This window comes from Rhopilema esculentum, chromosome 21 (assembly GCF_057945365.1).
Source record: "Rhopilema esculentum isolate cy_ngs chromosome 21, ASM5794536v1, whole genome shotgun sequence".
Classification (NCBI taxonomy): domain Eukaryota; kingdom Metazoa; phylum Cnidaria; class Scyphozoa; order Rhizostomeae; family Rhizostomatidae; genus Rhopilema; species Rhopilema esculentum.
The window spans coordinates 6072983-6093271 of NC_142835.1; the positions used below are offsets into that span (position 1 = coordinate 6072983).

The 20289-nt window shown below is 36.5% G+C and overlaps 3 protein-coding genes across 10 annotated transcripts in view; 2 read left to right on the forward strand and 1 right to left on the reverse strand.

Annotated features, from left to right (window-relative positions):
- Positions 1-16867, forward strand: LOC135684271 (uncharacterized). Of its 3 annotated transcripts, none has more exons than XM_065199757.2 (8): positions 1-1478; positions 1851-1960; positions 2331-2445; positions 2790-2971; positions 3411-3548; positions 4425-4536; positions 5126-5664; positions 16782-16867. In XM_065199757.2, the coding sequence occupies exons 1-7, from the start codon at positions 197-199 to the stop codon at positions 5647-5649; spliced, it is 2463 nt and encodes an 820-aa protein (XP_065055829.2). In that variant the 5' UTR covers positions 1-196; the 3' UTR covers positions 5650-5664; positions 16782-16867. The 3 variants fall into 3 exon arrangements, with proteins under 3 accessions (XP_065055829.2, XP_065055831.2, XP_065055828.2); XM_065199759.2 differs by lacking the exon at positions 16782-16867 and adding an exon at positions 8172-8310; XM_065199756.2 differs by lacking the exon at positions 16782-16867 and adding an exon at positions 6374-6512.
- LOC148957634 (uncharacterized) lies at positions 8029-12091 on the forward strand. The gene is made up of 2 exons (XM_065199760.2): positions 8029-8312; positions 9440-12091. The coding sequence occupies exons 1-2, from the start codon at positions 8029-8031 to the stop codon at positions 11538-11540; spliced, it is 2385 nt and encodes a 794-aa protein (XP_065055832.2). The 3' UTR covers positions 11541-12091.
- LOC135684270 (hemicentin-2) overlaps positions 14089-20289 on the reverse strand; it is a 16279-nt gene continuing 10078 nt past the window's right edge. For 4 of the 6 annotated variants that reach the window (XM_089114963.1, XM_089114964.1, XM_089114966.1 and 1 more), the window contains exons 8-14: positions 19909-20166; positions 19491-19766; positions 19019-19279; positions 17633-17914; positions 16780-17034; positions 16165-16419; positions 15189-15568 (exon numbers count right to left, since the gene is read on the reverse strand). In XM_089114963.1, coding sequence (XP_088971089.1) covers positions 15189-15568; positions 16165-16419; positions 16780-17034; positions 17633-17914; positions 19019-19279; positions 19491-19766; positions 19909-20166 — 1967 coding nt within the window. Of the gene's footprint in view, positions 14222-15188; positions 15569-16164; positions 16420-16779; positions 17035-17632; positions 17915-19018; positions 19280-19490; positions 19767-19908; positions 20167-20289 lie in introns of those variants that run through there. The other 2 variants (XM_089114968.1, XM_089114969.1) reach the window with 2 other exon arrangements.

Below are 20289 nucleotides of genomic sequence, written 5' to 3' on the forward strand. Positions count from 1 at the left end.
AAGTTCTAAGATTATTTGATTCTGGTTGGTTCTCGGAGGGTCTTGTGGGAGAAAGTGGTAATTCCAGCGACCATGATTATAAGAGCAAGTTTTCTAAATGGAAATAATGTAGGTTTGGACACACAGTAGTAACTGGTTGAAATGCATGTCCTTAGAACCTATGGAAAGCAATGAGAAGTAACATAGATTGAAAAAAATGTTTAGGAACTTCAGAGGACCAAGGCCACCAAGAGGGAGACAGAGACCATTCAGGAGAAGAGGTGGTTTTCGACCACCAAAACCTGCAAGTAGTGAAGTTGCTCTGGCTGTTAAAGAGGCAGAGAAGCCTACTGGACCTTATACTGGATACACTGACGATGACTTTGATGATATCTACCTTAGGGCTAGTAACAAGGGGCCTAGTAGAAGTCAAGTGCACCACGAGGATGAACGCAGACAATGCAGTAATTTTGAGGAAACAGTGCACCTGGTCGAACCCAACATTGCACAACATACCCCACTTTGGGAAAGTGGGCACAAGCATAGTGCACCAAGAATACAGCAATCACAAACTAGAGTTGATGAACACATAGTTTATGATGCTTGTGATGGAAAAACCCTCCTTAGCAGCCCAAGAAATATGCCATTAAGACAAGCAAGAGAAGATGAACATAACATTTATAGCAGTGTCAAGGAGCAATCCCCTCTACTCTGGTCAAGCTATGCTAAAGTTAAAGAAAAAGAACAAGGCCTTATTGTGAATGCTGATCATTTAGAGAAAATGAATGAGAATCATTATAACAAGCCATTGGACACACACCATTATTTGACAGATGTAGAATATTGTCAGTCACAAAAACCCATACTCACGACAAATTTTAGCTGTCTCTACCTTCCGAGACACACAGGTGCCATAAAACATGATACAAGAAACCCTAAAAACCAAGGTTCTCTTGCCATCATTGTCACAAATCTTCCACCAGTTGTCAATCAGGAGCTTATGTCTGAAATTTTTTCAAGGTTTGGTGAGATAAACTCCATAAAATTTGAGACTAAAATCATAGATGAAAAACTATCCAAAGTTTGTGAAATAAGGTTCAAAGAAAAAGGGTCAGCATCTAATGCACTGATGTTTGATAAGCATTACATTTTTGTTGGCCGAGAAGGTACCCTCATGCTTCCTTTGATGGTGTCACAAATTCATGTTAACTTGATTGATTCTCTTCCTGAAGATTATCTAATGTTTTCTCAACATGCCATTTCAGAAACTATGTCAGCTTTAGTAAATCAACATCATTTTGTTGCTGCAGCCAGAACACTTCAAAGATGGATCCTTCATAGTGAATGTAATCCATCTAATTTCAATACATTTTTTGCACTTATTTCAACTGCAAACAGTTTTATAGAGCAATTAGTTGCTTCTGGGGAAGATCTTAAAGCTTTGGTAGAGTGCCACAGGAAGGAACAGAATGCATTGTCAGATTCACTCAAAGAGAAATGTAAGTTGACACAATGTCTTTAGTATGGAAATATTGTCAGTTAAATTGCTTTGTGAAAATAGGACATGCATGTAGGCATGATTGCAACATGTAAACTTGATTTCCATTAAGATTTTCTGCAAACATACTAACAGCATATAAATTTAGATGCTAGTTAGGGTAATTTGGAATTAGTAAGGACCACCTTTCTGCAGAGGAAGTTTTAGTTTGAAATCTTTGAGAGTTCGGTGTAATTGCCTACTGGAAAACCTGTCCATCTTAATAATGAATTGTTAGCAGAAGTGTTTGGAAGATAAATTGCCTTCGTAATGCATTTGACTGAACTTGAATTATGTCTACATTTGAGAAAATAATAACAAATATTCTTTGAAGGTATTGCAATGGAATCATTGTTTAGTTCATGCAGAGAAAAAGCTTTGCTTGACATGTTCACCCAAGATCAAAGGGAAGCCATTTTGAGTTTCATCATGAGTGTTTTGCAGGTATTTACTTAAAATTACTAGATATAGTTGATGGAAAAGTTATGAAGTTATCAGTGAGAGATTCACTGAAATTTATTTTGGGCATCAGATATATGATTTCACATTTTAAGGAAACATTTCATAGAACAATAAGTTTTTATTTGCAGTCATAAAGGATTGATTATAGGTAGGAATAATTCATGCCTTAGACATATAATGTTAGATCAAATAAAGTAGGGTATATATCCAATTTCTACTAAGGAGGTAAAGAAGGGAAAACTTGAAGTAAAAAGGTGGTTGCTATTGCTATAATTTTAAGATGTCAAGCTGCTTTTGAAGTTGGGAATTTGTTACTGAATCATTTATCATAGTGATGTCATTTATAATTTAGGAAGTTGATAAGCTGCATCTTATGAATAGCTCATTGCATCAGTATGCAGACGCAGGTTCTAAGGAGATCCAATCAAAGATGCTGAAAGAAAATGAAGATAGTAGAAGTGCCAGGAGTAAGTTGACTGTATAATACAGCCTATCTACTGACATGTTGAAACTGAACTATTTTCTAAGAGAAATGGTTAGTGCTATCCATGGCTATAGAAAGTTAAGAGAAACTAGAGCAGCATTCCCCCAATGTTTTTTTGAAGCATGCTAATTTCAGCTCAAAAAATGTGCTCTTTTTCATTTTCAAAAGCTCTTTTTCTAATTCAAAGTAAAGACCAATGTCTGCTCACCACATACTTAATCAAATGTTATCTAAACAAGAGATAGACCAGCCTTATTTATCATAATACTTTGCTCTGGTATATACCTTCCTGTTTATTTTGATCTGTCTCCTATCTTGCTTATTTAGGAATTGAAGAAATGAAGGTGCAAAAGCTAACAGAGGAGAACCTTGATCTGAAATCTCAAATGGTGTCTAGGGAAATTGAAAGGGATAAGCTTATTTGGGTTATAGGTCAGCTAGAAAAACAGTTAGAAAATCAACCCAAAAATGACATGGACAATGACAAATTGAAAGAGAAAGACAAACAGGTTTGGGTTTTCTTCAATATTGATTAACTGTAAAACACAATATCTTAGCATATAGCCTACTTCTATCGAGTCAAAACTTCATGCTGTTACATCATTTTTGTTTCTGTGGGATGACACTGAGAACTGCCTGAGTGAACTTAATTTTCCAATTATGTCAGTAAGGAAATAGTGAAGATTAATAACACATTATTCACTTGAATAAAGCTGTGCATGTCAAAGGCAATATCAGTTTAGCCCATTTCTGAAAACTTTAATTTTTCATTTGATAGTATCATTTTCTATTTATTTGCATATTTCCTGCTTAATTTTTGTCTTAAAAAGATTGATGGGATCATTTCTTTCATCTTAAAGTAGCAGTTACTTAGAATCATTTCCAAAAACCTCTGTAAGTTTGTATATGGATTATCAAGAATCTGAAAATGAAAGTCTTATATTTTAGATAGAGGCTCTAAATATGCAGATACAAGGGCTGAAACAGTTTATGTTATTTGGTGGGAAAGTCGAATCCACTGATTCAAAAGATATCAGTAGCAGAAGGGAGCACCGTGATGGTAGAGAGCATTCTAGAAACACAGAGGTGTGTTTTCAATAAATATATTTTCAGAAAATGAACAAAATTTTATGCGGGAGAGCTAAAGGTGTACTCAGGGAAATAGTCAATAAAAGTACTGCTTTGTTTGAGAAAAACCCAGTTTATTTCAACTAATTTTTTATCAAGTTAAAAACTTATGGTTTTGAAGTTATTGGAAACTTGGCAAATTTTGTTGCAAGTTTAGCTATAGGCTACTTTGTCAAGATTTGTTTTTATAGTGTTTAAATTCTTAAAAGTGTTCTTAAGTAATGATGTCAAAAAGTCTATTTCAAGAATTTGGATACCAAAACCTGAAGGGGTATCATGAAATACCACAAAATGTGCAAAATGAGTTAAATGTGTTATGAATTGGCTGAGATATGGTCACATGAGCCCAGGATCTTTTCCTATCAAAGCTCTGTAATTTGGTCTCCTAATTGGCCATATCTCATCCGTTTTTTGAAATATTATTATCGTGTCGTGATAGGTTATGTGGCAAATTAAAAATTCTAAAAACGGATTTTTATCACGTCACAAGTAAAAACTCTATGAGATAAAGTGTAGCTCATTTGTTGAAACGCTGAGCACAGAGCCGAGTGGTTTGGAGTTCAAGCCCTCTTTCCAACTGAGTCAGCGATAATTTTCGGGAAGGAAAACCAAATTTCAAATGTACAACAATGAGACACGTCAAAGCCAGCTTCTGCGTTAGATTTAAAAAAAGGGAAACAATTTCTCAATGACAATCGAAGGGCTAGAGTTAAGAACGGGGATTTATTTCTTCTAATACAGTCAAAATACTATGATGCATCGCTTTCATACTGCTTTTCGTTATTTTTTCGTTATTCTGTTGATATTGGAAGCGTTATTGGTATAACCTGACAGGTTAAAGTTAGCAACAAAGCTGCAGACACTCGAAGGCATTCTTCTGGTCATAGAGATAGGAAATCGAGAGAACAAAGCAAGGATGGAACAGGAACATCAAGAAGAAGATCAGGTATTGTTTATGGTTTTATGTATGTGTCTTGGCATCAGCATTGAAAAGTTATTTAACTCAATGCATTCAGTTAATGTGAGTTAATACGATCCGTTCTTTTAATGAGAAGAAGGCTTTTACGAAATGTCGTCTTACGAAAAGGTCAAGGTACCAATGTACCCCTTTATATAGCTAGCTTGACTCTTTAATGTTTAACCTTTGAATTGAGCAACGTCAAATAATGAAAAGACGGTAAAAGTTGTTAGAAGAAGAGTTTTGTGTTTGGTTAGCCCCTTGCTTCCACCAGTCGGTGCTTATTACCCCATTCAACACGTTTGTATGCAGTTGAACTGTGGAAAGTAGAACATTCTGTCCACTCACATTGTGATTTTATATATGAATGTAGACAGATTAAATCTGAAACTGATTCAAAAACACTGAGCTAAAAAGGCGATCTTGCTTGCTCAATGATTTTTGATAAGATATCGAAAATATTCTCTCTGCTATGATGGAATTCTAAACTGTGTTACTGCTTTATTCATAAAACTCCACTTTTAAAAAAAACGATTTTCCTTTTGTTTATTTTTTCAAGTTGTTATGCTTTTTTCAGAGGAGAAAATAAAAAGATCACCGGACAATTTTAAAACTGTTTATCACAGACAAAAGGAGCCTGAAGAAGCGTCATTTAAGGTTGTTGACGAAATAATTGAAAAATCAGAAGGAGTAGGCGAAATAGTTGAAAAGTCCGAAGAAGTGAGCGAAAAACTACACGAAAACATTACAATAGAATCAGATTCTCGAGTTGACGCGATCGAGGCTGACAATGTTACACCGGGTCCAAGTGGCCTGGTGCAATACACTGATGACCATACGTCAGCTACAGTTGTCACTGAAGAAAAGAGTTCAGTTGAACTAATAACCGAGAGAAAGTGTTTGGATACGACGGAGAATAAAATTGGTGATGGAAAGCGCAAACAGATCGGACAGGATGTGACTGTGCTGCCTGTTACCAAAACTGAGACAACACCAATAAGCAAAGTTGGTGAATCCATTTTGAAAAGAATACGGCTCGGAAACTGGGATTCCCCTTCTAATGACGGAAAAAGTGACCAAAACAAATCGCTTGAGCAATGAGTTACAATCTTCAAGGTATTTTTCATTGCAAAATCTATATTGATTTTCCTACCTTGTTCAATGATGCTTTTTGAAGCACTTATCGCCTAGGTATAGGTCAATAACGATTATTCCGTGGTTTTAATACTTGAGCTACAAAATGAAGGGGAAAAAGAAGGGAACAAACAAATCTTTGTGAGTATGTTCTAGAGAACGAATTCTATTTCATGCCAGTGGCAGATGACATCTTTGCCATTGCTGATATTTCCAGCTAATTGCTTGCTGAACTCGCTTTCAGATTTGGGGCTTGTTAGGAATTTATCACAACCACAGTCCAGAGGCCCCTAGCTGATAATCCTGGCTTTGAAAACCTTTCAGAAAAACAATATACTGGATCCACGCTGATCGTGAGCATTTATCGGGCCTGGGACCGGAATGAAGATTGGGCCCGTGATGACGTCATTAAAACTGCGATTGTTGTTCTTGTTTGTTGTTAAGAACATTGCTATAACCTCTCAGCTCGGGGCCTCCCCCCCCCCCTCCCTCTTCGCGTGGCTGTCTGGGTGTGGTAAGCGAAATGCGTTCCACGCGTTAGCTAGCAACGCCGCTTCCAGTTCTCCGGACGCTCTGGCTACAACGCCCGCTAAAATTGCTGAACATCTTTTATCAAGCATACAATGCCTATTTCCTTTGCTATATTTTCAACGGTGCGGTTGCAATTCTGATGTTTCTTCCTACCTCGCAGAATACATCAATGAACGATTTGCAATTTGCAGATATGTAAATATTTCAGCATTGCATTGGAATTCAAGACGAGGGACTGTTTTATTATAAAACGTTTGCCTAGATGATACAGAACACCAAAAACATTTAATTCTTTGCCTTTAATGTGGTATGGAATTGAAATATGCAAAATGGTGCTGGGGCTGACATCTGAGCAGACTAAACCAGTCATAGCGGTGCATGTTTAACTCTCACTTACATTATGTCATTATGATTGGTGTATCAATTCATGTCTTAAAAGCCCAATACAGAGTAAGACAGATCTCTGCAGTCTCATTTATGTAGTGTCTTGCGTACTGCCCTCAGACACAGTTTGGATTCTTTATCTAAGGATTAAGCTATCATCTACAGATCATGTCTGAATTGAATTAAATGTGAATCGTAAGATGACTGAACATGTAAAATCAGTAAGAGGATTGAGTAATTGAGAGTAAAGGTTAAGGTTATGAAACCTTTGTAACATAGTTTCACTTTTATATCTTAATTAGCATTATTTTATCTACTGCATCCAAACCTGACGTTATTTTGAAATTTTTCTAAATTTGCTCGGATTAATAAAGGTCTAATTCTTATTGAACCTTTTCTAAAGATCAAATTTAAACGACAATGCTTAGATATCTTTTGACCAGCTGTAATAATGCTAAGATATCTCTTGATAATAATAATATCTCTTGAAGAGGCGTCAACAACCCACCCACCCCCCCTTTTCAATGCTCCATCTGTTTCCTATTTATATTGGTAAATGCCTTCTTGTACATGCTAATAATAATATGATATATATATTCAAAGTGGGTAGCCTATAATAATTTATCTACAAAGAGAATTCTTTACAATAGGGCTCACTGCCAAAGTAACGTAAAAATTAAATTCAAAAGCTTAAAGGAAATCTGCATTCACAATATTTATTCCAGACCTTAGGCCTTCGTTTTCACATTCTCTTAGCTCGTGTTTTTGGTTATAACGAGATATTCACTTTGAATAGTTCGAAAATTAACAAAGTCGTTATACAGTCAAAGTAATTCATGTTAATCTATTGTATTTGATACATTGATAAGACGGAGTTGTGTTACTGGAGATCCTTTTTATTGACCGCTGGAATTTCTTTAGAAAAAATGTTTGCAAGTTTTGTCAGTAGGCCTGTGATAAGACAGGAAGGAAAGTCATTGAACGTGTTAATATCTGAACGTGCTTCTCCTGTAGCTAGAAAAAGGTAGAACTAAATCACCCAAAGATTGTCACATACAACTATCATATTGAGCTTCAGTTAACTGGAGAATCGGTATCAATAATTGAAAAATATACAGCGCCTTCTCTCATATTCTCCGCAGCTCCACCTTTCTCACTCCCTATCTCCCTTTACATTTGCCTCTGTGGAGGAGAGTAAGAAAGTGAAGGAGGAGTGTCGGAAGACAAAAAATAAAGCGGAAAATAGGGGCGAGGCAAAGACAATGTTCCTCGAGCCCTCCCCCGACACTATACCCTTTAACGCTTGATCATACAACCTCTACAACCTCTTGAATGTTGCCTGATTTATGACACGAGTGATGAGCATCACATGATGAGTTTGTCCAGATCTGTCAACAAAGGATTAGAAGCATTTCTTTCGGGAAAGTACCCATGCTGGAAAATGGGTTTTCACCAGCGCTCTTCCTGTTTCTGAAGCAGAAGCACTCTGAAGTTATAAAATTAGCTTCCTTTGCAAATATGATTTCCGAATTGTTATTGAGGATTCTTGGCTTTATAATCGTGTCCCTTTACAGCGTATCTACAGCCACGAATTTGAAAAGACTTTGTTTCAAGATAATTCACAGAGTTTCACGATGCTGGAAGATTTTTGTTTACAAGTTATTTGGCAAAGTTAACACGTTTTCGTATTGGAAGCATGGTCAAACTACAGGCAGGTAATGAATGCAATTAGTTCTGTTTACTTGGATTATTTGCCTGGGTAATTTGATATCCTTTCTGTAAGATTTTGTTACAGCAGCTACCCGTAATTTGCCTTCATAAGTTACTCAAGTCGATCCCAGTGTACCATGCCCGGTGAAACCGTGTCAGTAAGAAATGTCCCGACCGTCCCCGTTCGTAAAATCAAATGACCCTTGTATTTTTCCAATCCCCCCACGTCCCCCGCAAGTTGCGATTGTCTTGGTCAGTTTAAATTTCCCTCTTTGACACGACACCCTGTCTCCAGCCAGTCCAAGACAAATTTTCATTCCCCTGCCATATTTACCTGCTATCCCTAGTTTCATTTCATTTCACTTCATCGTCATTTCACATCACGCTCAGATCGTGAAGAAAATAGCCCGCCGGCTGATTTTTGCACATATTTGTTTGAGAGACGAGCGAGTGAAAATCTTCAAACGAGCTCCGTCCTGGAGTCAGAGAGCATGCGTAATAACAACTTCGTTCCATGCGCATGCTCTTTGACTCCAGTTGCCGCTCTCATTAAAACTTTGCTCGTCTCCCCAGGTAACATTTTATTTCAAAGGCTTTTGACATGTATAAGTACAGCGAATCCAAAAATAACTTAGGCCAAATTGATCAGAGCACGCGCACAAGAAGGGAATTGAAAACTGCTCACGTGAAACCACTGCGCGCTGCTCTAGGATTTCGCCGATTTGCAGAAAGGCGGAAACTGTTCATGTGTTATTCTCTGTGCGCAATTTGGTTGGTCCATCGCTCGTGATCGAGTGGCTGTAAGCCACTTTTACCTGTGTCAAATACCTTTAAGGTTCAATTGGAATCTTGAGATGATCAAAAGTGCTCAGTCAGCTCTGGTTTTATGACCCAATCTTGGTGCTATTCTGTTATTCGCTAAAAGCCAAGCATGGATCAGACAACATGGGGCGTAGTTTATTTTGACGGAAATTTTTTATACTACTTACCGCAAAATATTTTCTGACATTATTCTGTCAACTCTTTACACCGGGTTTCCTATAAAAAAGTGCCCAGCGTTATGAAGTAGTGTGACTTTCTTACTATTTTTAAAATATCAGATAAAGTTACGTCTAGATTTCTCGTCCTGCAGGGTTGATAATCGCAATCTCAGCCTTTTCCTGCATGACGTTTTGGACAAAACAAACATTTGGTGGCGGACCAGAGCAAGGTTTCTCATACCTTACATGGAATTCGAAGAGTCCTTGATTAGCAAGATTTATGGCAAAGACATAGTCAGGGTACGGTATGTAGGAAGTTACAGGGAGACGATTGCGTCATTGCATTATGCAGATGCTTCAAGTGATATTGATATTATGTACATATACAAGAACTTTGACGTCTTAGGTCAAGCCATGGCCCCAAACTCCAAGAATGATGTTTCCTTCAATACGCAAATTGTTGATGCCAGTGTACCAGGGTACGTCTATATAAAAGTTGTCAAACCAATCAAACAAATTGTTAATGACTTTAGGCATATTGCAATGAAAGGGGAGTTCCATGCTTCACTAGAAATAGAAAAGATTATGGAGTTTTTCGAAAGAGAGGTCATTTGCAGCCATGATTTATACAAGGCAACAAACTCGAGGCTAACTGGACAATTTTTGCGATCAGATAACTTTATTATGATGCACGAGAAGTTTAATCGTGAGCGATTCGCTGGCTGGCTGATGTTTCAGCAGTGTGGTCCGGCAAGTAAGGTGTTCTGGAACATATCTGGTTTGCCACAGCGAGTGAAAATCAGCCCCCTAGATATGGTTTTTGCATTGCACTGTCCCCATTGGCCTACTCAAGCAGCTGAATGGAAGCGGCGAAGGCGGAGATATAATTTTCCTGAAAAGAAGCTTATAAATGAAATCACTGGTTATGGAGTAGATCTTGTTGCAAAGAGTAGTTGTTTTGGTAATAACGATGGAGACTACCCTTTTGAATGGCGACTGTCGTTTTCTATTGCTGAAGTAACCCTTGTTGATCGATGGAGTGATACTCAAAAGAGTTGTTACCGTATTATGAAAACGTTACATACAGATTATCTTTCTAAACTTGGTATTACATCATACAGCATCAAAAACATTATGTTCTACCTTGTTGAAGCAAAAAATCCTGGAATTTGGAGGCCAGAAAACCTTGTTACATGTTTATTTTTGGTATTGAAAAGCTTACGTAAATCGCTAAAGTCGAAAAAATGTCCACATTATTTCATTGAAGAAAATAATCTGTTTCGAGATATAGCTGATCAACAACTGGAAAAGGCTGTGAACATTTGTGACGACTTGTTGTCTGATATATATGGACAGATATGGATATCTGATGGGTTGTGGTATGAGATTTGTGCCAGAGGTATGGATAAATATTTTTACAGTCTCCAATATTCCCTATTAGAATCAGAGAAAATGCACCGAAGCCACATCGATAGCAAACCTGAGTGGACTAGGAATCTGGGTTGTCTTTTTAAGATATATTACTGCGCAAAAGTACACAAAGAGGTGTCCAGGGTTTTTGTGAATGGATCAAGAAGTAAACATTACGATGAATCGGTTGTCATTGATGCCCTGATCGAGATTTTGAGAAGACTTGACACATCAAGTTTTTCCAAATGCGAAGAGAAACTTTTGATTTACTGCCAAGTTGCCTGGGTATATATAAAATGTTTGTATTGGATCGAGAACATGAAGCTTGATAAGGAAGTGCATAGAAAAGGTCGGGAAAAAGAAAGCCTTGAATGTGGCTCCACATTGAAAAGAACAAAATTGCAAGACAGAGTGGACGAAGCTTTTCAGATAATGCAGCACCTAAACCCTGCGCATGCGGAGCAAATTAGCCTTATAATTGGTATCCTGAGCAGCAACAAGGACATTGACTTGAATAGTCTTATAAGGTATTCTAGCGGGTCTTTGACGGAAAGCATGCCAGTTGTGGTCTGTCAACTTGATAGCTTCTCTAAAAACAAAATTGTAGCAGAGTTTCCATACAAAGATGTGGCCTATTATTGTCCGCTGAATCAACTACTCTTCTACGCCTTCCTCAAGCAGTTACGAAGACAAGCCAAAGAACTGGGAACTACTGAAGACCGATTCTACAATTCCTATAATGAACTCGAGAACTTAATGAGCAAGGTGTATACAAAGCAATTCCGTTCAATAATGAAGCCATTCGCAGATCATTTGCATGGAAGAATTGTTGCTTTGATGTAATGTATAGAATATTCTGTAAAAAATCCTGGCATTCATATTTCTATCGCTGAGGTAGCGAATGTCTGGGGTTTAAGTTAAGGTAAAACTTTTTCAATACAAGCCTGACAATAAAGTCTAATTTTTAGGCCATAAGGATGCCTGAAAAGCTCCGAAAAATCATTTTAAATCAAATCTGTTTATTGTTTTTAGTCTTCTTCCATGTACCATGACTTGTAAACCAATTGATTATTGAATTCCAAGCATAAGTTTCAAACCTTGATTGGCTGAGAGACTTTCAGCACAATTTACACGTTTATTTTTTGTGCGAAATAGGCCTGATTCTAGCTGCGTGGCATGTTTGTTGTCATATTCTTGAATTCTGATTGGTCAACATGGTATTGAGAATTTAGTCTCTCAACCAATCAAAGATTCGGGACCTATACTTTGAATTCAGTAGATGTTTGCGATGTGTATCTGAAAATAAAAACTTTTAATATATGACATAAGATCTTGACGTGTAATGTTTCTGTTTTTCATACCCATCACAAAGATATGTTAATTGTTTTTTCTTTGTAAATGAAGAATTCTTTGTTAAATGATTTGCTAAAGTAAACATTTGACGTACAACACGCTTAACTTACTTGTCTATTGACTGGTTATCTTGCAATCTAATAGGACAAGCATAACACAGCCTATTTAGATGCAAGTGTCATAGTGAACTGGAAGCTGCATTATCACTCAATTCTGCCTGGTGGTGCTGGCGGTCCCGTTATTTGGAAGCTACTGAAGATGCCAACGTTTTTTAAAGGGAGCATTCTCGATGCAATTATTGCAATCAAATCAAGCTGGAACCAGGCAAAATACACAAGAATTAAGAATGGCTATCGAAAATGTCTTTAAAAATTTAAAGCAAAATATGACTTGGTAAAATTATGGCGATGAACTATTGCCAATATATGCCAATATTTACGATAGACTATCTGATATTTTTGGGGAAAACCCAACCCCGTTTATTGAGTAGATCATTATTGAATACAACAATGCATGAAAAACGAGTCATTAACTGACAGTTAGATTAAGAATCCTCTTTGCCAATCAAGTCAGGAGATGGCGGTGATGAACAGCAGATGAAGGAGTCAATCAGCGATAAAACATAGGAGGCTCGGCTCTAAATTCCTGTGACATCATGCACTGGCATCTGATAACCATGCACCTATAGAAGGAATTGTGGTTTTAGCTTACAGAATAGAATCGCTAACAATCAAGAAAAAACTGAAGCATTATCATACGTTTTTCTTCTGCAGTGCTACATATGGCTGCAGCCATTTCATAGTTGGATCTCGCACAAGTCGGAAAATATATGCTTTGCATGTAAAAGTGGGACAATTTGTCTGGCCAATTTGATGCAGTCATCACCGAGGTGCTCATTGATACAATTGTTTTAAACGCTTAGAGAAATTATCGGGTGATATTTCCCGAGACTCTTACCTGGCTACATAACAATTTGTGTAGTCAACCATCACTTTTAAACATAGCTTTTGCATACCATTGCCTTTTTTCATCAAATTGTAGATCCGTGTCATCTGGGAGGGGCAAATCTTCATAAACAAAAAATAATTTTTCATTAAATACCACACAGTTGGTATTCAAAGAAGTAAAAGCTTTGATAACTTTTCTTGATAATATTATAGATGCCAAATTTTTTTCAAATTTTGAAAGCATTTAACAAGCGCGACTCAAGAGGTTTGAGAATTGTTTTTGGGTTTTTTATTTTTTATCATCTCTAAAAGTTCTATACTCCCTCAATACGTTAAGAAGAAAAATTGTAGAATAAAGATGTAAAATAACAGAACCTTTATGGAGATGCATGTCTTGATGGTGTCTACATCAAAACAAGCTGTCGATTGTGTTTTTCATCATATCAATAAGACTAAGAGATTATGAACATTGAATACTCATTACCTTATAGTTTCAGTAGAACTTTGGGCTCTGCTGTATTTGGGAAAATCGTATAAAGTTAAATCGGACGCAGACAACTGGAAGCTAGACTATTTGTCTCTGACGTCATGCTTGATGTGCCTTCTTCGGACAAAAAAACATTCATACGATTTAATGAACAATAATGAATAATAATTTTCATTTGGTTACTTTACTTTAGGCTACTTCAATAGCGCTATTACTGCAAATCTTTGGCTAGCAAATTAAAAAAACAAAGTGCAAATATTTTACATAAATAGAATAGTTTAATATTGAAATGTAATGGCTAGTCCATACTGATAATTTTTACAAAACCCTTGCTGCATGCAAGGTTAGCGGCATGCAGCTGTATCACGCTATAACGTCAGGTACAATATCATATGCAGTATTAGGACCAAATTTAAGATAAGAGAAGCATTACCCCTAAATTTGTCAAATATCAATTCTAGACCTTTTCACAACGTGTATCAAGTCACTTTTTGCCCCTTTCCGTTCGTTTTGAATACTTTATTTCGGTCTTAATTATAGTAAATAAAGAAGGCTAACGCGTCATAATGTCATAATCGATACTGCATAATAAAGAAAATCGTTGAACATAGTAAAATACACTGTGTATAGAGACATGCAGCCATCACATGTAACCAATCTACCTAATGGCCACATTAGGATTAGCTCAGAGAGTTGTAGCCGTGTTGTTCTACAAGCAAATTATCGCTGCTCTGTCACTATAACAAAAAGTACTATCAATTTTCATCAAGGCATAGTGATTATTGATACAATTTAATATAATATCATGTAGCACAGAATAGTAACATACAACTTAGAAATCGTAATGTAACAGTAAAAATTAACCATATGCAATAAATATGATATCATGAACAAAAGCGAAGTATCATTGAACTAAATGTAATTGTGTCATACATGATAGTGGAATATTGTGCAAGAAAATATTCTACTGTGTAATGTAAAATATCGAAATAACATAGAAAAAACAAAATGAAATTATGTAGAAAGACGAACATCAATTAAAAACACCTAATAGGGCCATAAAGCGAAGATTGAGCAGCGTATAATGAATAATATAAAACGAAGCATTAAGCAAAGTACACTATAGTTATAGTTAAACATATCTTAGCGTCATACAAATGTGAAGCATCAAGATAAATAATATGATATCATGCAAAATAATCCAATATCGGCCAATATTGTGAAATATCAAGAACGAAGGTAAAATATCTGATCGTAGCACATAACAACATTATGATAAAAGTATATCAATAAACCAACATATAATACTATATGGTATCATCAGACATGATAAATGTCATAAAAATCAATAAAGTGTCATTTAGCAATATCAAAACAGAATGTCATATATCATGATAGCTAGTAAAACAGGACAATATCACTTAACATTGTAAAATATCAAATGTGCATGACAACAATATCGTGTGAGAAGTGAGATTGAATCAAAAGGAGTAAATGAAGAATATCAAGTGAAATACTGTAATATTATTTAAAGTTCTGTTACATCAAGAATATCATCAATCTCAGTAAAATACCGTGCAACAAAATAATACACGGAATACAGTTAAGTTTCATGTATCATGAGAAAATGCATGTTTTATTAGGTATCAGATAAAGAAGCAACATTTCCAACAATAAGATGCAAAATAATTTTATCAAAACATCTCAATAAAGTTTCGAAGAATGGTAAGTAGAAATTCTCAGGAAGCATGAACAACAAAGTTGGAAACAGCAAATACACAATAGATATCTCGAAACATTACCTGTTCTTTTTGAAAACCGGAGGCTGGGATGCTCTTCGTCATTTCCATCAACAATAAACACTTGCACTTCATATTCTGTGTCACTATCTAGTTTAGCAATAATGGCCTTGCTGGTACTTTTTGTTTCGTTCTTTGCTTCCCAGTTTGAGACGCCAATCTTTTTGTATTTTACCCTGATTGCTTTTATTCCTCGCACTCCTTTGCACACGGGCAAGCGCCATGCTACTTCGATGCTGTACGTAGTTGATTTTAGGCCAACATTTGTTACGGGATCAGGAGCATCTAAAACATAGAATCATTAGTTGACTTAGTGGAGAAAATTTTTTATGGAAATATACTTTTTGGTCTGGTGAGACTTGAAAGGAAAAAAGTAAAGTAAAATGCGATTGAAAGAATGTAGTCTTGGATCACATCTTGAAAAAAATATATTTCTAGAGTTTGTGGATTTGGACAGAAAGATAATTATAAAAAGTTCGCATATATAAAAAGCAGCGCGATTACAGCCTTCTTCCGTATTAAATCCGTGACATTTGGTATTGGTTCTAAACTTTATGAATCAAGTCAGTGATCCTTGGTAAATTTCATGTCTTTCACTGACTTTTACTGAACCAACTTGTGATGGATTTAACTACGTTTTCACATTAAGAAGAATTATACGGTGCACTTTCGGATTATTGGTCTAAATTCATGACTTCTAAAAATAGTTTCATGATGTCATCATTTTGCCACTTTTCAAGCGAGAAATGATCAAAACCACCATTCTTCCACTTAAGTCGTCAATTTTTTTAGAAAAAAAAATCAAAGAAGTAGTCCATTTTTTGACGGAACTATGGAACGGTTTAAGCCCTTCAGAAAGCCATGATTAATCTTCTAATTACCTTTTTTAACCAAGGTTCTAGTTATGTTCACTTTCTTGATAGTATTGTTTGCCAAGCATGTGTATACTCCGAAGGTACTGTCTGCCAAGTCAGTTATTATATGAGTAACTTGTCCCTGTCCTCTTGCCATCTCAGTATTTGAAAACATTAATCTAACTGTTGGTACAGGAAAGCCATCTGCAACGCATCTAATGATAGGTCTTTGTGGCCTGCAAGCAGTTATGCTAGAGCTGTTGCTCGTGAACTCGGATCCATCTGCAAAGAAGTCACATAAACCATAACGCCTAGCTAATGCAATCAGTTTGGAAAACATCGATATTCAATCAGTCATTAATAATTTTCAAGCTATTAAGGAGCTAACAGGGTCAATAAGTTCAATTCTGTATTGTCGTACGAGGGAAGGATGTGGTGTTAGGTACGGACGAGTGAAACACATATTGGTAAATATAATGGTATACTAACATATATTGTAAATCTTTGTTCATTTGAATTTCAATGTCCCATTAATGCCTAGGAGACGACTCCCCTGAGGAAATCCTAGGAAACTGTTTTTGTGTAATAGAAGTTTATGTAACATGTTAGGAAGCATGCACCATCAAAGTTTGATTTACTTACAGTGCACAAATAGAGAGGACGTCTTGGTAGCAGGCATTCCATGACCGTTTGAAGCTTGGCATGTGTATGTTCCATTCTGGCTCCTACTGACTGATGGCATAAAAAGTACTCCATTGGTGTGTGATAAGACATTGTTTGCTGGGCCTTTCCAAGTTATTGCAGGCGCAGGATTGGCTACCACCACAGTGCAATTTAAGGTGACATTTTTGCCTTCATTAACAGTAAGTGAAGATGGTACACTTATTAGTGGGTTCACTGAAATAAAACATAGATCATTAGGAATTATGCTTACAACCAGGAGTAGACGCTTTGCTGCTAATAATCAGACTTTGCTATAAAACAGAAATGATTTTTCAACTGTTTAGTGAGTTTATATAGAAAAGAAGTCATCAAGCATATAGTAAGTTTACATTAGATGATTGAATAACGTGAACTCATAGTAAGCTTTAGTATCTATTTTGGCATCATCCAAAAAACTATTTTCTCGAAGTTATTGAAAATACGTGAGAAGTTATTGTCCGAAGTTGTTTTTCAAAACTTTTCCATCCGAAATTGCTCGATCTAAATGTAGCTCTTCCATAGCACCGTGCTTCTTATTAAAAGTGGATGAATATAAAAAAATAATGTCAACAAAGTAAAGAGGCAATCAAACTAAACGCTTTGCAAAAAAACAATGATCTGTAAATATTATATTGCTGAAAAAGGAACTGACTACAACGCGAATGATACCAACAAAGGTGGTCATGAATGTAACATAATACCACTTGAACCGTTCTGTTTTCAGTTCTGTGCCTACCAGACGAGCACAGTTATTGAAAGTATTAAAGGTTTGGTTGTTGGCTTAGCTCCATACCTTGAATATACACTGTTGCATTCCTGCTTGGACCATCCCCAAAGGAATTGTATGGGATGCATTTTACAGTTGCTTCAAATCCAATGTAATCTGCATAATTGATCTTTTTGATCCAGTACACGGCAAAAGCGGAGTCCTGGACAAGTTTTACAGTTGATCCAGTCACTTTGTAGAACCTGTATCTTGCAGGCGGATTGGCACGTGCAGAACACGTGTATGTAACGGCTGAACCATTTAATAGCCTCAGACTTGATGCTTTTATTCTGACATTGTCTGGTCGGTCTATAAAACAGCAAAAAAGAAGATGGTTGTGAAACAGCTAAGAACTGGAATCATAGTGCTCCAAAAACTGAAGCTGAAGCGATTGTATTTAACATCAAAAACGTTACTTTCAATTTTTTAACAATATTACAGAAGTAATTGCAAACTTTAGAAAGATGAGGTTCTTGGGAAACCTAATCAAAAACAACATTTATTCAGCGTAAATTTACCTGTAAGTAGTCGTAGCCATTGGAACCAAAGCTTTTGGAAAAGATTTATACAGACTTGTTAACCTAAAATTCTCAAGCCTGAAGATTTTGGATTTTCTCATAACAAAAACAGGTCGACTCGGCCAAAAACAAGAAGATATCCAGAATTTGTTGAATAAAAATTTGTTGCATAAGCAGCATACTTGTTAAACGTTGTTCTGGGCGATCAGGTAACGATCAGGTAACGACAAAACTTTGACATGGAATTTCTTCTTACCGATTTTTAGTGTACTTTACTAGTTCGTAAGGATTAACAAACAATTTTGTCACGATAGAAATCATATTTTAATCAGGTTCATTTGAGAATACCTCTGCTAAACGAAAAGAGAGAAATAGGGAGAAAATTTAAGATAATCAGGAGACCTGGATAAGGAAAGCAAAACCGTGAGCCTCCCGGCGAAGTCTCCCGGAATCATCGAAATAAGTTTCAGCAACGTAAAGAAACTATAACATACGTGTATATTTCGCGTCACGAGGACAGAGCTCTATATCTTAGCATTATATGAAATACATATTCAATTTTTCTACAAAGTTAGATATAATCGTTAACACTTCGATGTAATGATCCAATTTTAAAAAGGTCTTCAGCAGTGTGTCAATAAATGACCAAAGCTAAATTTCCTTTGCTTATGCCGATTTCAAATTTGCGTCTACTAATTTCCAATTCCGCATAACAATCTCGTGTCGTGCCAATCTAGGAATACAATATAGCCACGATCTTACCAATAGCAATTAGTTTCGTACCGAAAATAAATCTTGTAGAAACAAATTTCTATCAAAACAACACAAAATAAATTTTAAAACTACATAAAAAATCAACGAAAATGATGATTAAAGAAAGGAAAAAATCACTTACGATTGACGAAAAGAGCAGCAGTCTTTGTAACCGGGGACCCAGGCACACTGTTGCTTGCACTACACGAATAAATTCCGGCATCATTGCGAGACAAATTGGTAAGAGCAGCGGCGCCATTTGTGTGTGATACTGTTCGGTTCATGGGATTCAAGATCGTTATAACTGGAGTTGGATTGGCAGCAGCAACAACACAGGCAATGTTGGCATTACCAGTTTCATTGACAGTTTGCGGAGTAATTGAAAGGGAAATCTTTGGTGGCACTGTGAATAAAGAAAAAAGGGATAAAACTCACTGCCAAGCCGGAGAAAAAGTTTTCATCAAACGCTTTGGTGAAAGTCCAGAAGCAAAGGAGTAGATAAAACTGAGGCTTCAGTACGAGATAGGGAATAGGGTCACAAAAGAGGGCAGCATGGATTAATAAGATATAGATCGAGGTTCTATCATGAATTGATATTAGATCTAAGCAGTTACCTTGAATATCAAGAGCTATCGAAATTGAATTTCCATTTCCCATCATATTGTGAGGTACACATCGAAAAATCGCGCTGTAATTTGTTACGATTTCGTAGTTCAATGGACCTGTGATGTATGTCCCACTGGAAGAGTCCTGGACAATTGAGTTGGTTAGATCATTGTAAAACCTGTACTGAGGTTTAGGGGTTCCACGAGCAGAGCAAGTTAACGTGACAGACGAACCATTGACAGGTTTGTTGTTGGAAGATGTAAGGTTGATCTTGTCTGGTATGTCTGCAAGAATAAAGTGAGCAGATATAGAGCAATAATAATAGAAATAAAGAAATAAACAATGATAACAGAAATAAAGAAGAAATGCTGAAGACTTGAGACAACTTTGAATGAAAGCAAAACAGTTTCGAAGTAAACAACTCACGATTGACAGTCAACGTGGTATTTCCAGTGACTGGTTGCCCAATTCCGTTGCTGGCTGTGCACTTGTACATTCCAGCTTGATCAGCCGTGACACTGCTTAATGTTGCATTTCCGTTTGTGTGGGTAATGGAAAGGCCATTGGCATTTGTGATGGCGAGAGACGGAACAGGGTTGGCAGCTAAGACCTTGCATTGGATAACAGCAGTTTGTGTCTCATTCACTGCACTAGGTATTGCTGATACCATAATTCGAGGTCGAACTGAAATTTTATGACGTAATATGAGAAAAATCTGGCCTATAGAGTGAATCTTTAAAAGTTGTTATGTGTACAATTCTAAACGGGCGTGAGTTTTTCGGCATCGAAATTGAATGGGCATGACAA